This window comes from Cynocephalus volans, chromosome 8 (genome assembly GCF_027409185.1).
Source record: "Cynocephalus volans isolate mCynVol1 chromosome 8, mCynVol1.pri, whole genome shotgun sequence".
Taxonomy (NCBI): domain Eukaryota; kingdom Metazoa; phylum Chordata; class Mammalia; order Dermoptera; family Cynocephalidae; genus Cynocephalus; species Cynocephalus volans.
Window position 1 is genome coordinate 32,430,593 of NC_084467.1, and position 17,698 is coordinate 32,448,290.

Below are 17,698 nucleotides of genomic sequence, written 5' to 3' on the forward strand. Positions count from 1 at the left end.
CTCTTTTTAAGATTTACATATTTCATGAAAACAATTTTTAATAACACCTATAAATTGCTCCCTATTTGCCAATCCCTTGTAAAATATAGTATTCTTAAAATAACACTACAGGGGAAATTCTGTTATTAGCGTTTTACAGTTGAGGAAACTGAGGCAGAGAAGTTACGTAACTTGTCCAGTTATGTAACTAGTAGCTTTAGTACTGGGAATAGAATCTGTACAGTTAGATTTTGTATGACTTATTTTACCCAGAAGCTCCAAATCTGGCTCTAAAATAATTGCTCTTAATCACTACTCTATACTGCTTCTAATGTCATCACATTGTACTTCTAAAAAGATTAGAAAACACAGAATTGTTCAAGGTGGTTCACTTTGTAAACTTGAATTTCTTTCCCTGATTAAACTTGACTCATTTATTCCATTCATCACTGCTTATTTACTGAGTATCTTTTATGTTCCAGACACTGTGGTAAGTACTGAGTTTTGAAGAAGACATAACTAGCCCTGGACCTCATGGATTTTATATTCTAACAGATAAGTCAGATGCTAATAAGTTGCTCAACTAATCGTTGAATTGGAGTTGTGATAGATGCTACAAAGTAGGAATTTCAGAATGTTTGAGCAGGATTCTAATAACCTGGTCTTAGAAGTTAGGAAAGGATGCTGTGAGGAAATGGCATTTGAACTGAGAAAGAAAGAATCCTTTCTACGCCTACCTGAGGATATGACTAAAATTAGAGATTAGAACCACCCCTTGGAACTGCATAGCACTATAGAGGAGTTGAACTGTTTGTCCTCATTTGTCCTGAGATTATCACTGTTTTGTGTATTTGATGCCTGATATAATTAATGGCATATGCTGACAGTCATGAAATAGATTGTGTTCTTCATATTCTGTTTACCAAGCAGAGAAGCAATAAAGAAGAGAGTGAGAAAGTGTCTTTAAAGGTCAAATTCTCCAATTTTATACTCTTTCAGTATAGAAAAAGATCCCCAGAAAATTTGACTGATTTGCCCAGTTTTTAAAAAAAATTTTTTTTATTTTAAGATTTCCTAAGTAGTATAAGTGAAAAGGTATGTTTCTAAAAAGGGTCTTAATTGTTTGAAAAGCTCACTTTACAAAAGATTTTTTTCCTTAATTCTGTGAAAAAGTGGTATGTTAATACATCATTTGTATTTACAAGTTTCTGGCCTATTTTAGCCCTTCTGGTAGTAAGGGTGAGCCCTGTGTTTTACTATTTGTAACTAGAGTGACTTATCGTAGTGTCTGGAACATAAAAGATACTCAGTAAATAGGTGTTGATGAATGGAATAAATGAGTCAGGTTTAATCAGGGAAAGAAATTCAAGTTTACATAGTGAACCTTGAACAATTCCATGTTTTCTAATCTTTTTAGAAGTACAATGTGATGACATTAGAAGCAGTTAGAGTAGTGATTAAGAGCAATTATTTTAGGGCCAGATTTGGAGCTTCTGGGTAAAATAAGTCATACAGAATTTAACTGTACAGATTCTATTCCCAGCACTGTAGCTACTAGTTACATAACTTCTTGAATAAAATTGGGTAGAGGGGAATGAGAACAAGAAAGAAAAAAACAATAAAAAAGATGATGGTACTTGAGGTGCGAATAACCTGAGGTTATTATGCATAATTTGACTCATTTAGCAATGTTCTTGAGTAGTTTTTTTTTTTAACTGTACAGAAATGTTTATCTGTGTTGAGACTATAGTGGAACTTCCTTATAGCGTCTATTTTCTTCTGTGTTTAATATTTTCTTATCTGAAATATTCATGCCAGAAGACTCAGCCATTAGTCAGTAGAAGAAAATTATGTCTTTCTAATTCTTGCCACGCCAATTATCAAAAAATAGAAAACGCTATAAAGAAGTTTCACATTATATAACAAAAGTTTACTGGAAAGTCACCATTTTCTTTTTGACTTAGTCATCTCATTTTTGATAGATTGCAAAGGTCGACTGCAAGGAAGTACTAGACATCATATGTAATCTGGAATCTGAGGGTCAGGATAACACAGCATTTGTTCTTTGTACGACTTACCTTACCCAGCAGCTCCAAACTGCAAGTGTATATTGTTCTTGGTAAGTATATTTAGTTTTTATTCCCTTTATTTGTTAGTACACAGTATAGTATTTAGGGTTTATGTAAAACACAATTTTGTTTCAGATTTAAAGTTAAGCCAATTAAATGATGAAGTGAATAAAATCTTGCTTCCAAGGGAACTCATTTAATTTAAAATGTCACTGGTTTAATCTAGTCAGGAAAGTAAAAGTTTCTCTTGATCATCCCATAAAGGTTTGTCTGTTAACTCCAGTACATGTCTTCTACCTTGAAGGTGAAATTTTGTCGACATGAAACAAATTAGTATTAGATTGTTTTCCTTTACATCTATTGGTATCTTCTAGGCTGCTGTTCACTCTAGAGCCAGCCTGCACTTTGTCTGTGAATGTGTATTTCTTACTTTTGTATTAAACATGGTGTGGGCCCTGCTCAGTCTCTGGAGCTAGGCTATACTTTCTCAGGGGGTGTTGGTGGAATCTGTTAGTTATAATAGCTAGATTCAATGCAAAGAATAAATCATATTACACATATATATGGAATGTGTTATAGATTATAAGTGTTTTTTAAAATATATTCACATAGTTCTCTTAATATTCCTGATACAGCTTCACTTTTACAGTGCCCGTAAGTTTTTTTCTTTCTCTCTTTTACTCAGCCATCATTTGCTCTTCCAAAGATGTTAGTTGCTCTAGGATTAGTGCTGTTTCCCTACAGCAGGAAGGGATTAATAGGGATTTCCCTCTTATTGGCCTCCTGAGGAGCTATAATGAGTAAAGGAAAGATCTTAGTCATTTCACACTTTGTTAAAAGTAGTTTCTTCCAAGCAGTTCAAAGAGAAATAGTATCTAACTTATTTTTTTCAAAGGCTTTTTTTGGGGGGATAGTGGGATATTGGAGTTAGAATAGCCCTAACACAAAACAATGACTTTTACTACAGAAAATTAATCCCAGGAATTTCGTTCAAATAGCATAGATCCTTTTGTTGTGCTGGAGGTTTTCTGTGTTTAAGATAGTGAGACATATAGCGTATTTGTTTAAAAATCTTTTTTCGAAGTTGTATTTTTGATGAGAGATATCAAGATTTTAAAAAATGTGATAATAAAATTGAAATACAATAATAAAAGCAGTCATTTATTTTTAAACATATATACTAGAATTTGTTTCTTAGAAGTATCATTCCTGAGTGTAGCCACCATGGAAGGCAATATTTGAAATGTAAACTATGTAACTATCACCCTATATTTTTTGTTCTTTTAAAAATTTCCTTCAGAGATGTTTACAAACCACAATAAAAATTTAGAAAAACTTGGGCCGAGCCTGTGGCGCACTCGGTAGCGTGCGGTGCTGGGAGCGCGGCGACGCTCCCGCCGCGGGTTCGGATCCTATATAGGAATGACCGGTACACTCACTGGCTGAGTGCCGGTCACGAAAACGACACACACACAAAATAAATAAATAAATAAATAAATAAAATGCTTTAAAAAAAAAAATTTTTTTTTGAAAAACTTTACAACATTGACCATATTATTGATCTCAAGAGATATATTGCTTAGGAAAATGATTTTTGGCTGTCTGAAAAAACCAAAGAACTACTAGAGGAGTAAGCACCCTGTAGATGTCTGGTAGTGGTAACATAATTAGAATAGCCATGCAAGTGTAAAAAGTAACCAGTTTGAATGAGGTGATGTATATATAGATGTGCAATTACTGCTGCTACTTTAAAAATAAAATCAGTTGAAACTTGAACCTTCTACACTGAACTTTCAGTGAGTATTTCATAGTCTGGTCTTTGCTTTCTGTAATGTCTCAGCTTAAATTTTGTGTGTTATAAGTTTGTGTTTTTTCAGCTGTATTACTTGTCTCTTCTGCCCCAATTAGACGGTGATATACCAGTATCATGTATCTTGTCTAATTCACTGTTATGGCCCCAGCACCTGGGGAAGACCAATATATATGTTATCTATAACTGATGTAATTTTGTAGGGGAAAAAAGGGGTCATGGGGATCGATTACTATTGTAGTAGCCTTCTTTAGGAGATGGTCATTCCTTAATTCCACAAAGTTTTCTTTGCCTTATTTCTAAAATATCCAAATTCTGGATCTCAGTGTGACATGTTAACTGGACTTCACGGGCCTCTTGCTGTACAGAAAAAGAGTAGTTTAAAGTTCTTGCTTGGTAGCTAGATACCTGCCAAAATATGTTTCCTACTATTAGTAGAACTAAGTTTCTTTTACAATTTTTATAAATTCATATATAATTTGTTGACTTGAGCGAGGCCATGACTAATTCGAGGGTACAGTAGATCATCTGAAAATTTACAATGGAAACATTTTCAGTATGTTTTTTAAATGGTTGTCCGTTTTTAAAAATCACATCATTGTATTAATTGAAGAAGGATTATACCAGTGAATGTATGATCCAGCAGGTAAGTTATAATTGGTTGATGATTTCAGTGTTTCAGTGTGCAGATAAGATTGAAGTGACATGTTGGCATTCTCATGAGTAAACATACTGGTTGTCATGGTTTTAGGCATGTTTATATGTTTGGGTGGCTAACCATAGTTTTAAATCATTGATTTGTAACTATGCAAATATTTATACAAATACAGAATATATGATAAAATGCCGTTTTTTGTTCATGTTTATTTGGAGTTAAGATACCTGGAGCCTGAAATACTTAGTTTGGAATAAATCAAGTTCTAGACATTTCGATTTAAAAATTATTGTTTTAAAAATTATTTGAGACCTTAATTCTCAATCTGCCTTTAATCATTTATCAAATTTGCCTAACCTTAGCTAGTTAGTGAATTTTAGATAGTTTAAATTGTTTACCCTTTTATCTTCATAATCAGGTTTTAGTGGCTTTGGTAATTTTGTCCTGTTCAGGTGGGATAAACTTCACTTATATTTTGGAAGGTATTCCTTTTTATCTCTGAGCATATGTTCTTTCGAATTTTGCACTGTTCTCAATAGCTTTTATTACCTAAGATGCTTAAATCTGAATAAAGCAGTCTTGTTAGTTTAAAAATTAATAGTCATCTCAGCTTTCCTGGCTGGTAACTATTTTCAAATAAGCTGGCCTATATCAATTTTCACTTCCTCTGATTAGGAAAGCAGCAGTAGTCAAATAAATAAAGACAAATTTTTAAAGGTCTTTTAAATTAATTTTATTTGTTATAACTCAAATCTGCCGTTATTAAATATTATAAGCTTTAATCATACATTTTTTGAGATACTGTTTATTCATTTCAATCTTTAAAGCAAGTTTTATACCTACATAAGAATTTTACCACTCCTTCATATTAACAAACCATTAAAAAGAAAAAAAAAGAATTTTACCTTATGAGAGGCCCAGTTACCTCTTTAGAAATATAAGAAAATAAATTCTGTTAAATACATTTATTTTCAGTCTGTTATAAAAATAGGTGTTTTCATTTCTTAAACTGACTTGTGAAAAAAATTTTTTTTAAGAAAATCATTTATCAGATATACAGTATCCATTGAAGTTGCACTTAAAAGAGCCATATTTTACACACACACACACACACACACACACACACACACACACATTTATTTATTTATTTAATATTTTTGCAGCTGGCCAATACAGAATCTGAACCCTTGACCTTGGTGTTACAGCACCACGCTCTAACCAAGTGAGCTAACCAGCCAGCTCAAGCCACATTTTTTTTTCTTTTTTTAAGTGATAGCATTCTCTTCAGTTTCATTATTAGTTTTCCTTGCATTCACATTTTACATTCACATTAGCATTTTTACCCTTGGCATTTTCAAGTTTCTAGTGCTTTTGCTTGAGCGTTTTCTTACTCATTAAATATTTTTATTTAATTTATTCTTTTTTATTTACAGAAACAGTGTGTGTGTCTTTGGGGGACAGTTTTTCTAGCTTTTCTTTGTTTAAACAAGTTTTGTGGGATTTCTATATGTTAGCCATTTCTAAGAGTGCCATTTTATTTTATTGGTGGTATTTAAACACCCAATGTACAGGTCCAAGTAGCATCATGACATGTCAGAGCTTGGAAAGGGCCTATAAGGTCAGTATATAGAAGAGTACCATTATAATATTTATTAGTTGTATACATTTTGTTGGTAGTGTAGTGATGTCTGATGATCCCTACCCACTAGGACAGGGTTTAATTCAGTCAGTATAATTAGTCACCAGTGTAAAGGATAAAACCTTTTGGAACAAGATGGGATCTAAATAAGTTTTATTGTGTCATCATAAAGGAAGTAGTCTTCTGTTGTTTTTATTTTTTCCCAGATACAAAGAAGAAAGAAGTCAGGGAATTTTTAGGGAGGATTTTTAACAATTTTACCAGTTTGGGAGGAAGCAGTAGTGAATATAGACAGCTTTCATCTAGTTTTTTTTCTCTACTCTCAGCTTACTTTCACAAACCAAAAAATGGAGTTGCCAGGGGCAGGGCAGCAAATATCAGTTGCTTTAATGTTTTACCATAATCTTTTTTTTTTTTTTTTTTTTTTTTTTATAGGGAGCTGACTCTCTTTTGGAGTAAACTGCAAAGAAGAATCGACCCTTCTTTAGATACTTTTTTGGAGCGCTGTCGCCAGTTTGGTGTCATAGCTAAAACACAGCAGCATTTATTTTGCCTGATTAGAGTTATACAAACTGAAGTGAGTAATTTATGCTTCTATGCTGATTATGGCTGGAGGGAAAAAATGAGTGGGAAAATAACTTCTCAGGCAATTCCTTTTAGCTAAGGGAAGATGAGAAATAATGGGTTTGATAAGATTATGGAATTGGCCATATCTAGCTGTTTCTACAGATTGGCTTCCTAGGAATCCACAGTGTTCCTCAATAGAAAGTAGTGATTTGAAATGATAGACGATCTCTCCTGGGGGAAGAGAAGATTATGTTTCTTGGCTGTTGCCTCAACCACCCTGTATCTATTTCCTGAAACAATGTTCTGTATTTTATACAGGGCTTTTAGCTTGCTAGTTAGCAAAATAATTATAAATGAAGAAATTTGTGTTTTCAGTAACCTAGAGGGAAAGTGGTACCTTTTCTAGGTTTCGGAGTAATAGAACAGTTCCAGAATCAACTGTACGTAAGTTGTAAACTATTCTGCAAACAAATAGGAAACAACCTAGGTATTTTTAGGAAATGTGCATTTCCTAAATGAAATGAAGTGCCATATGTAAAACTTTGTTCTTTGAGTTCAGCCTTAACAGGGGTTTGGGATGAATCTTATGCTGTGCTCTATTTTTGTTTTGGTTAGTTTTTAGCATCTACTCATGACTGAGATTTCCATGTGCCCATATTTATAATGGCTCCTGATTATGTTTTATGGGTTACTTCCTATAAACATCCAAGGGTTATTTGTTTAAAGTCAAGGCACAGTTGTATCTTTGATACTTCGCTCCCCCACCATAACCTTTCACCTCCTGAACTTTATTTGAAATATATTGATCTAGTCTTCTCCAGTGAAAACAGGAGAGGGTAAAACAGTTATCAGAAACAAATTGATGGCCAAACAAGTTTAGGTGATAATTTTTTTCTAATAACTGAATGAAGAGATGACTCCCATCACAATAAAAACATTTTCAAGTAACTACAGGACTTGCCTTGTTTAAAAAAATAGTTTTACAACTGCCCTTTTAAAAGTTTTGTTTTGTTTTTTAATCTTTAATGAAGGTATTAATTTTCTATTGCTGTATAACATATTACCACAAACTTAGCTCTTAATACCCATCTTTATTAGCTCACAGTTTTATAGGTCAGAAATCCAGCACAGTGTGGCAAGATTTTCTGCTCAGAGTATCACAAGGCTAAAATCAAGGTGTTGGCCAGGATGCTCTGTGGAAAATCCACTTCCAAGCTCATTCTTATTGTTGACGGAATTCATTTTCTTGTGGGTATAGGACTGAGGTTCCCATATCTTGCTGGCTGTCAGCCAGGGTCTGTTCTTAGCACCCAGAGGCTATCTTTATTCCTTGCCTCCATTTTTAAAGGTACAAACAAATCCATCTTGTGCTTCAAATCTGACATCTTCCATCTCTCATTTCTAGGCCTAGATTTAAAGGGCTCTGGTGATTGGCTCAGGCCCACCCAGATATCTGCCTATTTTAAGATCAACTCATTTGGGACTTCAGTTACATCTGCAAAGTCATTTTTACCATAACATGATAACAAGAGTGTTATCATATTACATGTTCTACCCACACCCAGGGGGAAGAGATTATACAGAGATGAGGGTCAATAGGGGTCATCTTAGAATTTTGCTTACTGTAAGGAAACACAAAAAATGGGAAAGCTGCTAGAAGATCAGGGAAAGTGGGTTTCTGAAACAGACCAAGAAATTTGCTGTCCATCTGTAGAACAAGAACCACTTCTCTTGAATCCAAGCTTAGGGCACTTTCTGTTGTAATACTTACTTAGTATATTTGACCTGAAGGTTAGAAGAGAAATGGACTGTAAGGTAGAAGAGGGGTGAGTGTAGAATCCCTTTCAAATTGAGACTCTAGCTTTCTTAAAGACAGAAGTTATCTAGCCTGTATCAACTAGGATCTGGTTCTGTTGTGAATGGCAGATATCCCACAGTAGTAGTGGCCTAAAGAAAATAGAAGTTTCTTCCTCTCTCATATAGGAATGTAGTCCAGCAGGTAGACAGGCCACTTGCTTTAGTGGCCCCACATATCAGAAACCCAGGTTCTTTTTATCTGCCGTTGACACATAACTTCCATCTAATGTTCTAAGACCTAACTATTCCAGTCCCAGCTGTAATATTTCCATTCCAGACAGCAAGAAGAAAAAGGTGGGAAGAAGACAAACCACAATGTGATACACTTTTCCCCAGTCCCCCAAAGACACACACACTCACACATGTGGCCACATCTAGCTTCAAGGGAGGCTAGGAGATATGTTTATTATTACAGGTGACTTTGTAACCAGATAAAAATCGGTTTTTCTGTTTCTGTAAAAGAAGGAAAGGATATTGGGAGACAACTGGCAACCAGTCACATAGCCCTTAAGTTGGAAAAGATTAATGATGCTGAAGAGCCTGTATGGGCATTTATTTGGTTTCTTACAGATGTCAATAGTGTATAATAGAGAGGTCCTTGTAATCATACTTCTTTATTTTCTGGGTTTCAGTTTTCCATAAATAAAGAGCTTAAACTAGATTGTCACTTAAAGGTGCTTAGAGTTGTTAAATTTTGATTCTGTGACTGGGAAAGTCATAAGTGGAAGGGATAACTTTTGAGAATCCATGATATCTCTCAAAACTTTAAAATTAGTATGACAGAATGAATGTAGATGTGGTTATATTTTGAGGTAAAAGATATAAGATGTGGGGTCATCTTGAATCCAGTTTACTTGGGCATGGGGCCCATTTTCATGGGACGTGTCATGGTACTACTGTTTTGGAAAACGTGATTCTCTAGTTTAATCCCTTCTCCTTAGTAATAAAGAAGCTGAAAATTAGAGATGTGTGACTTGTAAGGATCATACACCTAGTTCACAGCAGTCAGGACTAGATCATGGGTCTCTTGATTTAATAGCATAAATGTGATATAAAAGTATCATTTGTAATTAAGAGCACAGAGGACTTGGAGAAAATCAGGTTAAGTTTTTAAATAATTCACAGGTTCTCAACAAGTTATTATTACTTCTTTTGGAAGACTCTGAGGTAGGCAGCAAAGAATGTCCATTCTTTCTTAAAGAGCCTAATGTGGTTGAGAAGGTAAAATTTGTGAAATTACTAACAACATTTTTCAAAGAAAAATAATTAGAAATACCATTGTGCATTCTGAACCAGATATACCAAGAAGTTACTGGCCAAAGGAGTGGTGAATAAATTAGAATCAGGATATAGAATGTGGAGCTGAATTTTGAAGAAATTGGTGGACACGAAGAAATTTGTGGATTTTAAACCAGGAAGCTGAGAGGACAAGAGTGGGTTGGCATATTGTATCCAGGGCACATGGGATATAGCCAAGTCAGTTAAGCTTTGGAGTCAATATGAGCTGTAAAGGGGTTAAGAGCTCAGGGTCTACAAATAGATTGCTTTCAGTTTAAATCCTTGCTCCACTGCTCACTAGTTAGTGACATTGGACATCTTCACTTCTGAGCCTTGATTTTTTTCCTCTGTAAAATGAGGATAACGTATGCAAAAGAGTTTATTTAAAATAAGTGCCTAGGATGTAGTAAGGGTTATATAAATTGATGGCAGTTATTTCTTTGTGTTTCTAGCATTTGGAATGATGCCCAACACCGAATAATTGCTTAGCAAATTGTTTACTAATTTGAACAGTGGAATTTACTCTGGTTTTGCTTTTTGTTTTTAAATGGTGGATGGCTGGTACGGGGATCCGACTCTTTACCTTGGTGCTTGGTGTTATCAGTACTGCATTCTAACCAAGTGAGCTAACCAGCTAGCCCTACTGTTATTTTACATCATATTTTGTTGAATGTTTATTGTGTGCCAGCATTATAGTAATAACTTTATATAATCTTATTTTATTTTTATGAGAACTTTAGAAGAAAACTCTAATATTGCCACTACTCTTATCATTTTACCAATTGGGAAACAGGCTTAAAGGAGTTGAGAACTTGTCATTGTAGTGAAGCTGGAGTTCAAAGGCAGTCTGACTCTAAACTCTATGCTCTTAGCCATTACATCTTAAGCCACTGCACCATATGATCCCAATTTTCTTTGCTCGTATTATTTTCACATTCCATTTCAGCCTTTCAAGATAAAAGAGTTATCTTCTATGCACTAATCTTTTATCACATATAACAGGTTTTCTTCCTGATTTTTGATGTTTCTGAGAACCTGCTGCTGTAGAGAGATTTTATAATTGCTGTTGTTTTTCCATGGAAAGCTGAGATTCAATACAGATGTGACTATAAAGTACTAAATTCTTTCAGGAGGAAATGGAAAGGATCATTTGTTTTAGCTGTGGGGTTTTGAAAAATCCAGCGGTTCATGGTACATGGCGTTTCTTCAACTGAATTCAGTCTTAGACTCACTTCTATACCTGTGTTTCCTCTTGCCCTCATTTATTTAAACCCTATCCCTTCTAACCAGCTTAACATCATTCTGTTTTTTTTTTTTTTTTTGGCTGGGAACTGAACCCAGGCCTCCTGCGTGGTATATAGGGATCCGAACCATTGGCCTTGGTATTATCAGCACCATACTCTCCCAAGTGAACCACAGGCTGGCCCTAACACCATTCTTTTTTGAAATCCTTCAGTGACCTTTTTTATCTTGAATTCCTTTGAATTCACGTGCACTTATTTTTTATTTTTTTATTTTTTTTTTGTCTTTTTCGTGACTGGCACTCAGCCAGTGAGTGCACCAGCCATTCCTATATAGGATCTGAACCCGCGGCGGGAGCATCGCTGCGCTCCCAGCACCGCACTCTCCCGAGTGCGCCACGGGGTCGGCCCTGCACTTATTATTTATACATTTGGCACATAAATAAATTCCCTGAGGGTAAGAGACTGCTTTAATATGCAGTGTCTTGTAAAGTTGGATGTTCTATAAATGTACATTATTGTGTTCATGGTTATAGCATCTAGACCAGTCCTTGCATTGAGACAAGAAGGATCTAAATGTAACTTGCATGAAGAAAGATTTAAGATAAAATGTAAGAACTCTCTAAAGGTTTTGAGAAGATGAAGTATCTTATCAGTGAAAGTTACATAATCTTTCCATATATGAGAAAAATAGCTTTTCTTCCCTCTTTTTCTACAGGCACAAGATGCTGGTCTTGGGGTGTCAATTTTACTCTGTGTCAGAGCTCTTCAACTCAGATCAAGTGAGGATGAGGAAATGAAGGCGTCAGTTTGTAAAACAATTTCCTGTCTTTTACCAGAAGATTTAGAAGTTAGACGAGCCTGTCAGCTTACAGAATTCTTAATTGAACCTACTTTGGATGGATTTAATATGTTGGAAGAACTGTATTTGCAACCAGATCAAAAATTTGATGAAGAAAATGCACCAGTTCCGAATTCTCTCCGATGTGAGCTCTTACTAGCTTTAAAAGCCCACTGGCCTTTTGATCCTGAATTTTGGGACTGGAAAACTTTAAAACGACATTGCCACCAACTGCTAGGACAAGAAGCCTCAGATTCTGATGATGATTTAAGTGGCTATGAAATGTCTATTAATGACACAGATGTTTTAGAGTCATTTCTCAGTGACTATGATGAAGGTAAAGAAGATAAACAATATCGAAGAAGAGATTTGACAGATCAGCAAAAGGAGAAAAGAGACAAAAAACCTATTGGTTCTTCTGAAAGATACCAGAGGTGGCTTCAGTATAAGTTTTTCTGTCTGTTATGTAAACGAGAATGTATAGAGGCCAGGATTCTTCATCATTCTAAGATGCATATGGAAGATGGAATTTACACCTGTCCAGTTTGTATTAAAAAATTCAAGAGAAAAGAAATGTTTGTTCCTCATGTGATGGAACATGTTAAAATGCCACCAAGCAGAAGGGACCGCTCTAGAAAGAAATTACTGTTGAAAGGCTCTCAAAAGGGTATTTGTCCCAAGAGCCCCTCTGCAACCCTGGAGCAAAATCAGTCACTGAATGAACAAGCCAAAGGAGAATCTCATGAATATGTCACATTCAGCAAATTAGAAGATTGCCACCTGCAAGACAGAGATTTGTACCCATGTCCTGGTACAGACTGTTCCCGTGTGTTTAAGCAATTTAAATATTTAAGTGTGCATCTTAAAGCTGAACACCAAAATAATGATGAAAATGCCAAGCACTACTTGGATATGAAAAATAGAAGAGAGAAGTGTACTTATTGTCGACGACATTTCATGTCTGCTTTTCACCTGCGAGAGCATGAACAAGTGCATTTTGGTCCTCAGCCATATATGTGTGTATCTATAGATTGCTATGCTAGGTTTGGATCAGTGAATGAACTGCTTAACCATAAACAAAAACATGATGATCTGCGTTATAAATGTGAATTAAATGGCTGTAATATTGTTTTCAGTGACTTGGGACAGCTTTATCACCACGAAGCACAACACTTTAGGGATGCATCTTACACATGCAATTTTCTTGGCTGTAAAAAGTTCTATTATTCCAAAATTGAATACCAGAATCACCTCTCAATGCATAATGTTGAAAGTTCAAATGGAGACCTAAAGAAATCAGTGAAACTTGAGGAGCCTGCAGCAGGTGAAAAGCAAGATTGTATTGATCAGCCCCATATACTTGACCAAACTGATAAATCACATTTACCTGAGGATCTTCTTTTCTGTGCAGGATCAGCTAGTTCTCAAATAGATACAGAAACTGTAGAAAACCTGAAAGAAAACAGTGACAGTAATTCTAGTGATCAGTTAAGTCATAGCTCTTCAGCTTCAATGAATGAAGAGTTAATTGACACACTGGATCACTCTGAAGCCATGCAGGATATACTCTTATCTCATGAGAAAGTCTTTGTGCCCTCCACTTTAAAAGAAAAATGTTCCAATGTGGCAGTTTGTTTTGATGGGACTAAATTTACCTGTGGTTTTGATGGCTGCGGTTCCACGTACAAGAATGCGAGAGGAATGCAAAAGCATCTACGGAAGGTTCATCCATACCATTTTAAACCCAAAAAGATAAAAACAAAAGATCTTTTTCCCTGTATGGGTAATGAACATAATCAAACAACTGAAAAATTTGATGCAGAACCTAAACCCACCTCAGATACAAACAGTGACTCCCCAGATGAAGGTCTAGATCACAATATTCATACTAAATGTAAACGAGAACATAAAGGTTATTCCTCAGAAACCTCCATTTGTGCTTCTAAAAGACCATGTACAGAGGATACCATGTTGGAACTTCTGTTACGCTTGAAACATTTAAGCTTGAAAAACTCAATAACACACGGATCTTTCTCAGGGTCATTGCAGGGGTACCCATCCAGTGGTGCTAAGTCTCTTCAATCGGTTTCATCCATCTCAGACCTTAATTTTCAGAATCAAGATGAAAATGTGCCAAGTCAGTACCTAGCACAGTTGGCAGCTAAGCCTTTTTTCTGTGAGCTTCAAGGATGCAAATATGAATTTGTGACCAGAGAGGCTTTGTTAATGCATTATCTTAAAAAGCATAATTATTCAAAAGAAAAAGTCCTTCAGTTAACCATGTTTCAACATCGGTATTCTCCATTCCAGTGTCATATTTGCCAAAGGTCATTTACAAGAAAAACACACCTTAGGATTCATTATAAAAACAAACATCAAATTGGCAGTGACAGAGCAACTCACAAATTATTAGATAATGAAAAATGTGATCATGAAGGCCCATGCTCGGTAGACAGGTTGAAAGGTGATTGTTCTGCAGAACTTGGAGGTGATCCCAGCAGTAACTCTGAGAAGCCACACTGTCATTCTAAAAAGGATGAATGCAGTTCAGAAACAGATTTGGAGTCATCTTGTGAAGAAACAGAAAGTAAAACATCCGATATTTCATCACCAATAGGCAGCCATAGAGATGAACATGAAGGAAGAGAGGGGAGAGGTAGCAGGCGAACTGTTGCTAAAGGAAATCTGTGCTATATTTTGAATAAGTATCACAAACCATTCCATTGTATCCATAAAACTTGCAACTCCTCATTTACCAACCTAAAAGGCTTGATTCGGCATTACAGAACTGTACATCAGTACAACAAAGAACAGTTATGTTTAGAGAAAGACAAAGCAAGAACCAAAAGGGAACTTGTCAAATGTAAAAAGATATTTGCTTGCAAATATAAGGAATGTAACAAACGCTTCCTGTGTTCCAAAGCTCTTGCTAAGCACTGTAGTGACTCTCATAACCTAGACCATATTGAAGAGTCTAAAGTACTTTCTGAAGCTGAATCTGCAGCAAGGTATTCCTGTAACCAGCCTCAGTGCCCTGCAGTTTTTTATACATTCAGCAAATTGAAGCACCACTTGATGGAACAGCATAATATTGAAGGAGAAATACATGCAGATTATGAAATTCATTGTGATCTTAATGGCTGTGGCCAGATTTTCACCCATCGCAGTAATTACTCACAACATGTATATTATCGACATAAGGACTATTATGATGATCTGTTTAGGAGCCAGAAAGTAGCAAATGAAAGGCTACTAAGGAGTGAAAAGATATGTCAAACAGCTCACTCTCAGGGGCTTGAACATCAGACTACCAGGAGATCTTTTAATGCTAAGGCTAAAAAGTGTGGCTTAATTAAAGAAAAGAAAGCTCCAATTAGTTTTAAAACAAGGGCTGAAGCCCTCCATATGTGTGTAGAGCACTCTGAGCACACACAGTACCCCTGCATGGTTCAAGGATGTTTATCTGTGGTGAAGTTGGAGAGCAGCATAGTGAGGCACTACAAACGTACCCATCAAATGAGTAGTGCCTATTTAGAGCAACAGATGGAAAACCTTGTTGTTTGTGTTAAGTATGGTACCAAAATTAAGGAGGAGCCTCCTTCTGCAGCAGAGCCCTGTATAAAGAAAGAAGAAAATACAAGCTGTGAATCAGAGCACACAAAACACAGCCATTCCCCAGGTGACAGTAACACTCCCCTCCAGAACACTGATTCCTCTCATCCAGGAGAAAGGGATGGAGGTCAGAAAGGGTGTACAGAAAGCAGCCCAGTATTTGATGCAGATACTCTGCTCTACAGGGGAACTTTGAAATGTAATCATAGTTCAGAAACCACTTCTTTGGAACAATGTAATATAGTTCAGCCTCCTCCTTGTAAAATAGAAAATTCCATACCTAATCCTGATGGGACTGAAAGTGGGACTTATTTCACAAGTTTCCAGCTGCCTTTACCAAGGATCAAAGACTCAGAAACGGGGCAGCATAGTTCAGGGCAGGAAAACACTGTAAAAAATTCAGCCCATGTCCCAAAAGAGAATTTTAGGAAGCATTCACAGCCCAGGTCATTTGATTTGAAGACTTACAAACCTATGGGATTTGAATCTTCATTTCTGAAATTTATTCAGGAAAGCGAAGAGAAAGATGATGATTTTGATGATTGGGAGTCTTCAGAGCACTTAACATTAAGTAATTCTTCACAGCCCAGTAATGAATTAACAGGGAGTGGTATGGAAAATAATATGTTGGATGGCAATGACCCTGAAGTTGACATACCTCATTCTTCCAGTGACTGTACAATTCATGAGAACCTGACTGCAATTCCACCTTTAATAGTAGCTGAAACAACAACAGTTCCTTCCTTGGAAAACCTGAGGGTCGTATTGGACAAAGCATTAACAGACTGCGGAGAGCTTGCCTTAAAACAGCTTCATTATCTTCGGCCAGTGGTTGTCCTTGAAAGATCTAAGTTTTCCACACCAATTTTAGACTTGTTTCCAACAAAAAAGACAGATGAGCTTTGTGTAGGAAGTTCCTAAGTAGCAATTTTGTTTTAGAAACAGACTGGCTCCAACATTGCAACATGGGGACTATTGCCAATTCGAACAAAGGCTGAGAACCAGCCACACTGTTGTTTAGGGTAGAATAGGCTGTGTATTTACATGAATGTATAATATCTATGTCAGCAGTATTGGCTGAGTCCATTAGCTCTCCAGTTGGTATATTGATTGGGGTTTTTTGTTTGTTTGTTTATTAAAAAAAATGGAACTGTACTCTTGTTTGGTGCTAATTAATATATCAAAATATACTGGGGCTTCCTTTTTCAAATTAAATGTGCATGATTGTATATGGAACAAATACTAAGGTCCCAGGGTGGGAGGGCTAGGGAAAGGGATATGGAGTTCTTACTTGAATTGAATGTGCACCTGAGGGTGCTTTGTGTAATATATTGTACACTACAGCATCTTATATTTTTTGAGTTGAGTTTCAATAAATTACAATTTTTCACCCACTTCTTGTTTACTGAAAATGAGTTTTCATGCCACATGTAAACTGGAATTGCACTTGTATTTTCTGAAATGTGCAGTCATAATTTTCCCCAGTAACTTTTATTTCTTGATAAGTAAACCATTTAGATCAAGATTCTTTTTGAATGATCATTGTCTGAAAAAATTTTGTGGAAAAAAAAATTCTGAGAGTGCATAATTAGCCCTGGAAGTCAAGATAGCTCCCAGAGGAGGATGTCCAGAAGTTGGCCAGGTGGGAGAGGGTATGCCAAGCAGAATGCGAAGGGCATAGCAAGTTCGGTTATGAAGGCTTGTTTCCAGGGAACTACAAATACAGATTGAGCATCCCAAATCCAAAAATCTGAAATTCAAAATGCTTCAAAATCTGAAACTTTAAGTGCTAACATACAAGCTGAAAAGAAATGCTTCATTGGAGCATATCGGATTTCAGATTTTGGGGCTTGGGATGCTCAACTGGTAAGTATAATGCAAATATTCCAAAATTAAAAAAAAAAAACAAACCCAAATCTGAAACACTTCTGGTCTCAAGCATATCAGATAATGATACTCAACCTGTAATTCGATATGCTTGGCAGTAAAAGGGAAGCCCAAGATGGGATGAGATTATTGCAGGTAGGCAAGAACCAAACTATGAACAGTGAGTTCAGACTTGAGTCTATGGGATGCTGAGAACCTTTAAAGAATGTTAAACAAAATAATACATTCAAATTAATTTATGGGTTACTTGAAATGTGGAATGT

General features: G+C 35.9%; 1 protein-coding gene across 1 annotated transcript in view; it reads left to right on the forward strand.

The window, feature by feature from the left end:
* Positions 1-16,957, forward strand: part of RLF (RLF zinc finger) — a 70,901-nt gene extending 53,944 nt beyond the window's left edge. Inside the window, exons 6-8 of the mRNA XM_063106350.1 lie at positions 1,962-2,098; positions 6,588-6,729; positions 11,814-16,957. Coding sequence (XP_062962420.1) covers positions 1,962-2,098; positions 6,588-6,729; positions 11,814-16,469 — 4,935 coding nt within the window. The 3' untranslated portion in view covers positions 16,470-16,957. The remainder of the gene's footprint in view (positions 1-1,961; positions 2,099-6,587; positions 6,730-11,813) is intronic.
* Positions 16,958-17,698: the final 741 nt, after the last annotated feature.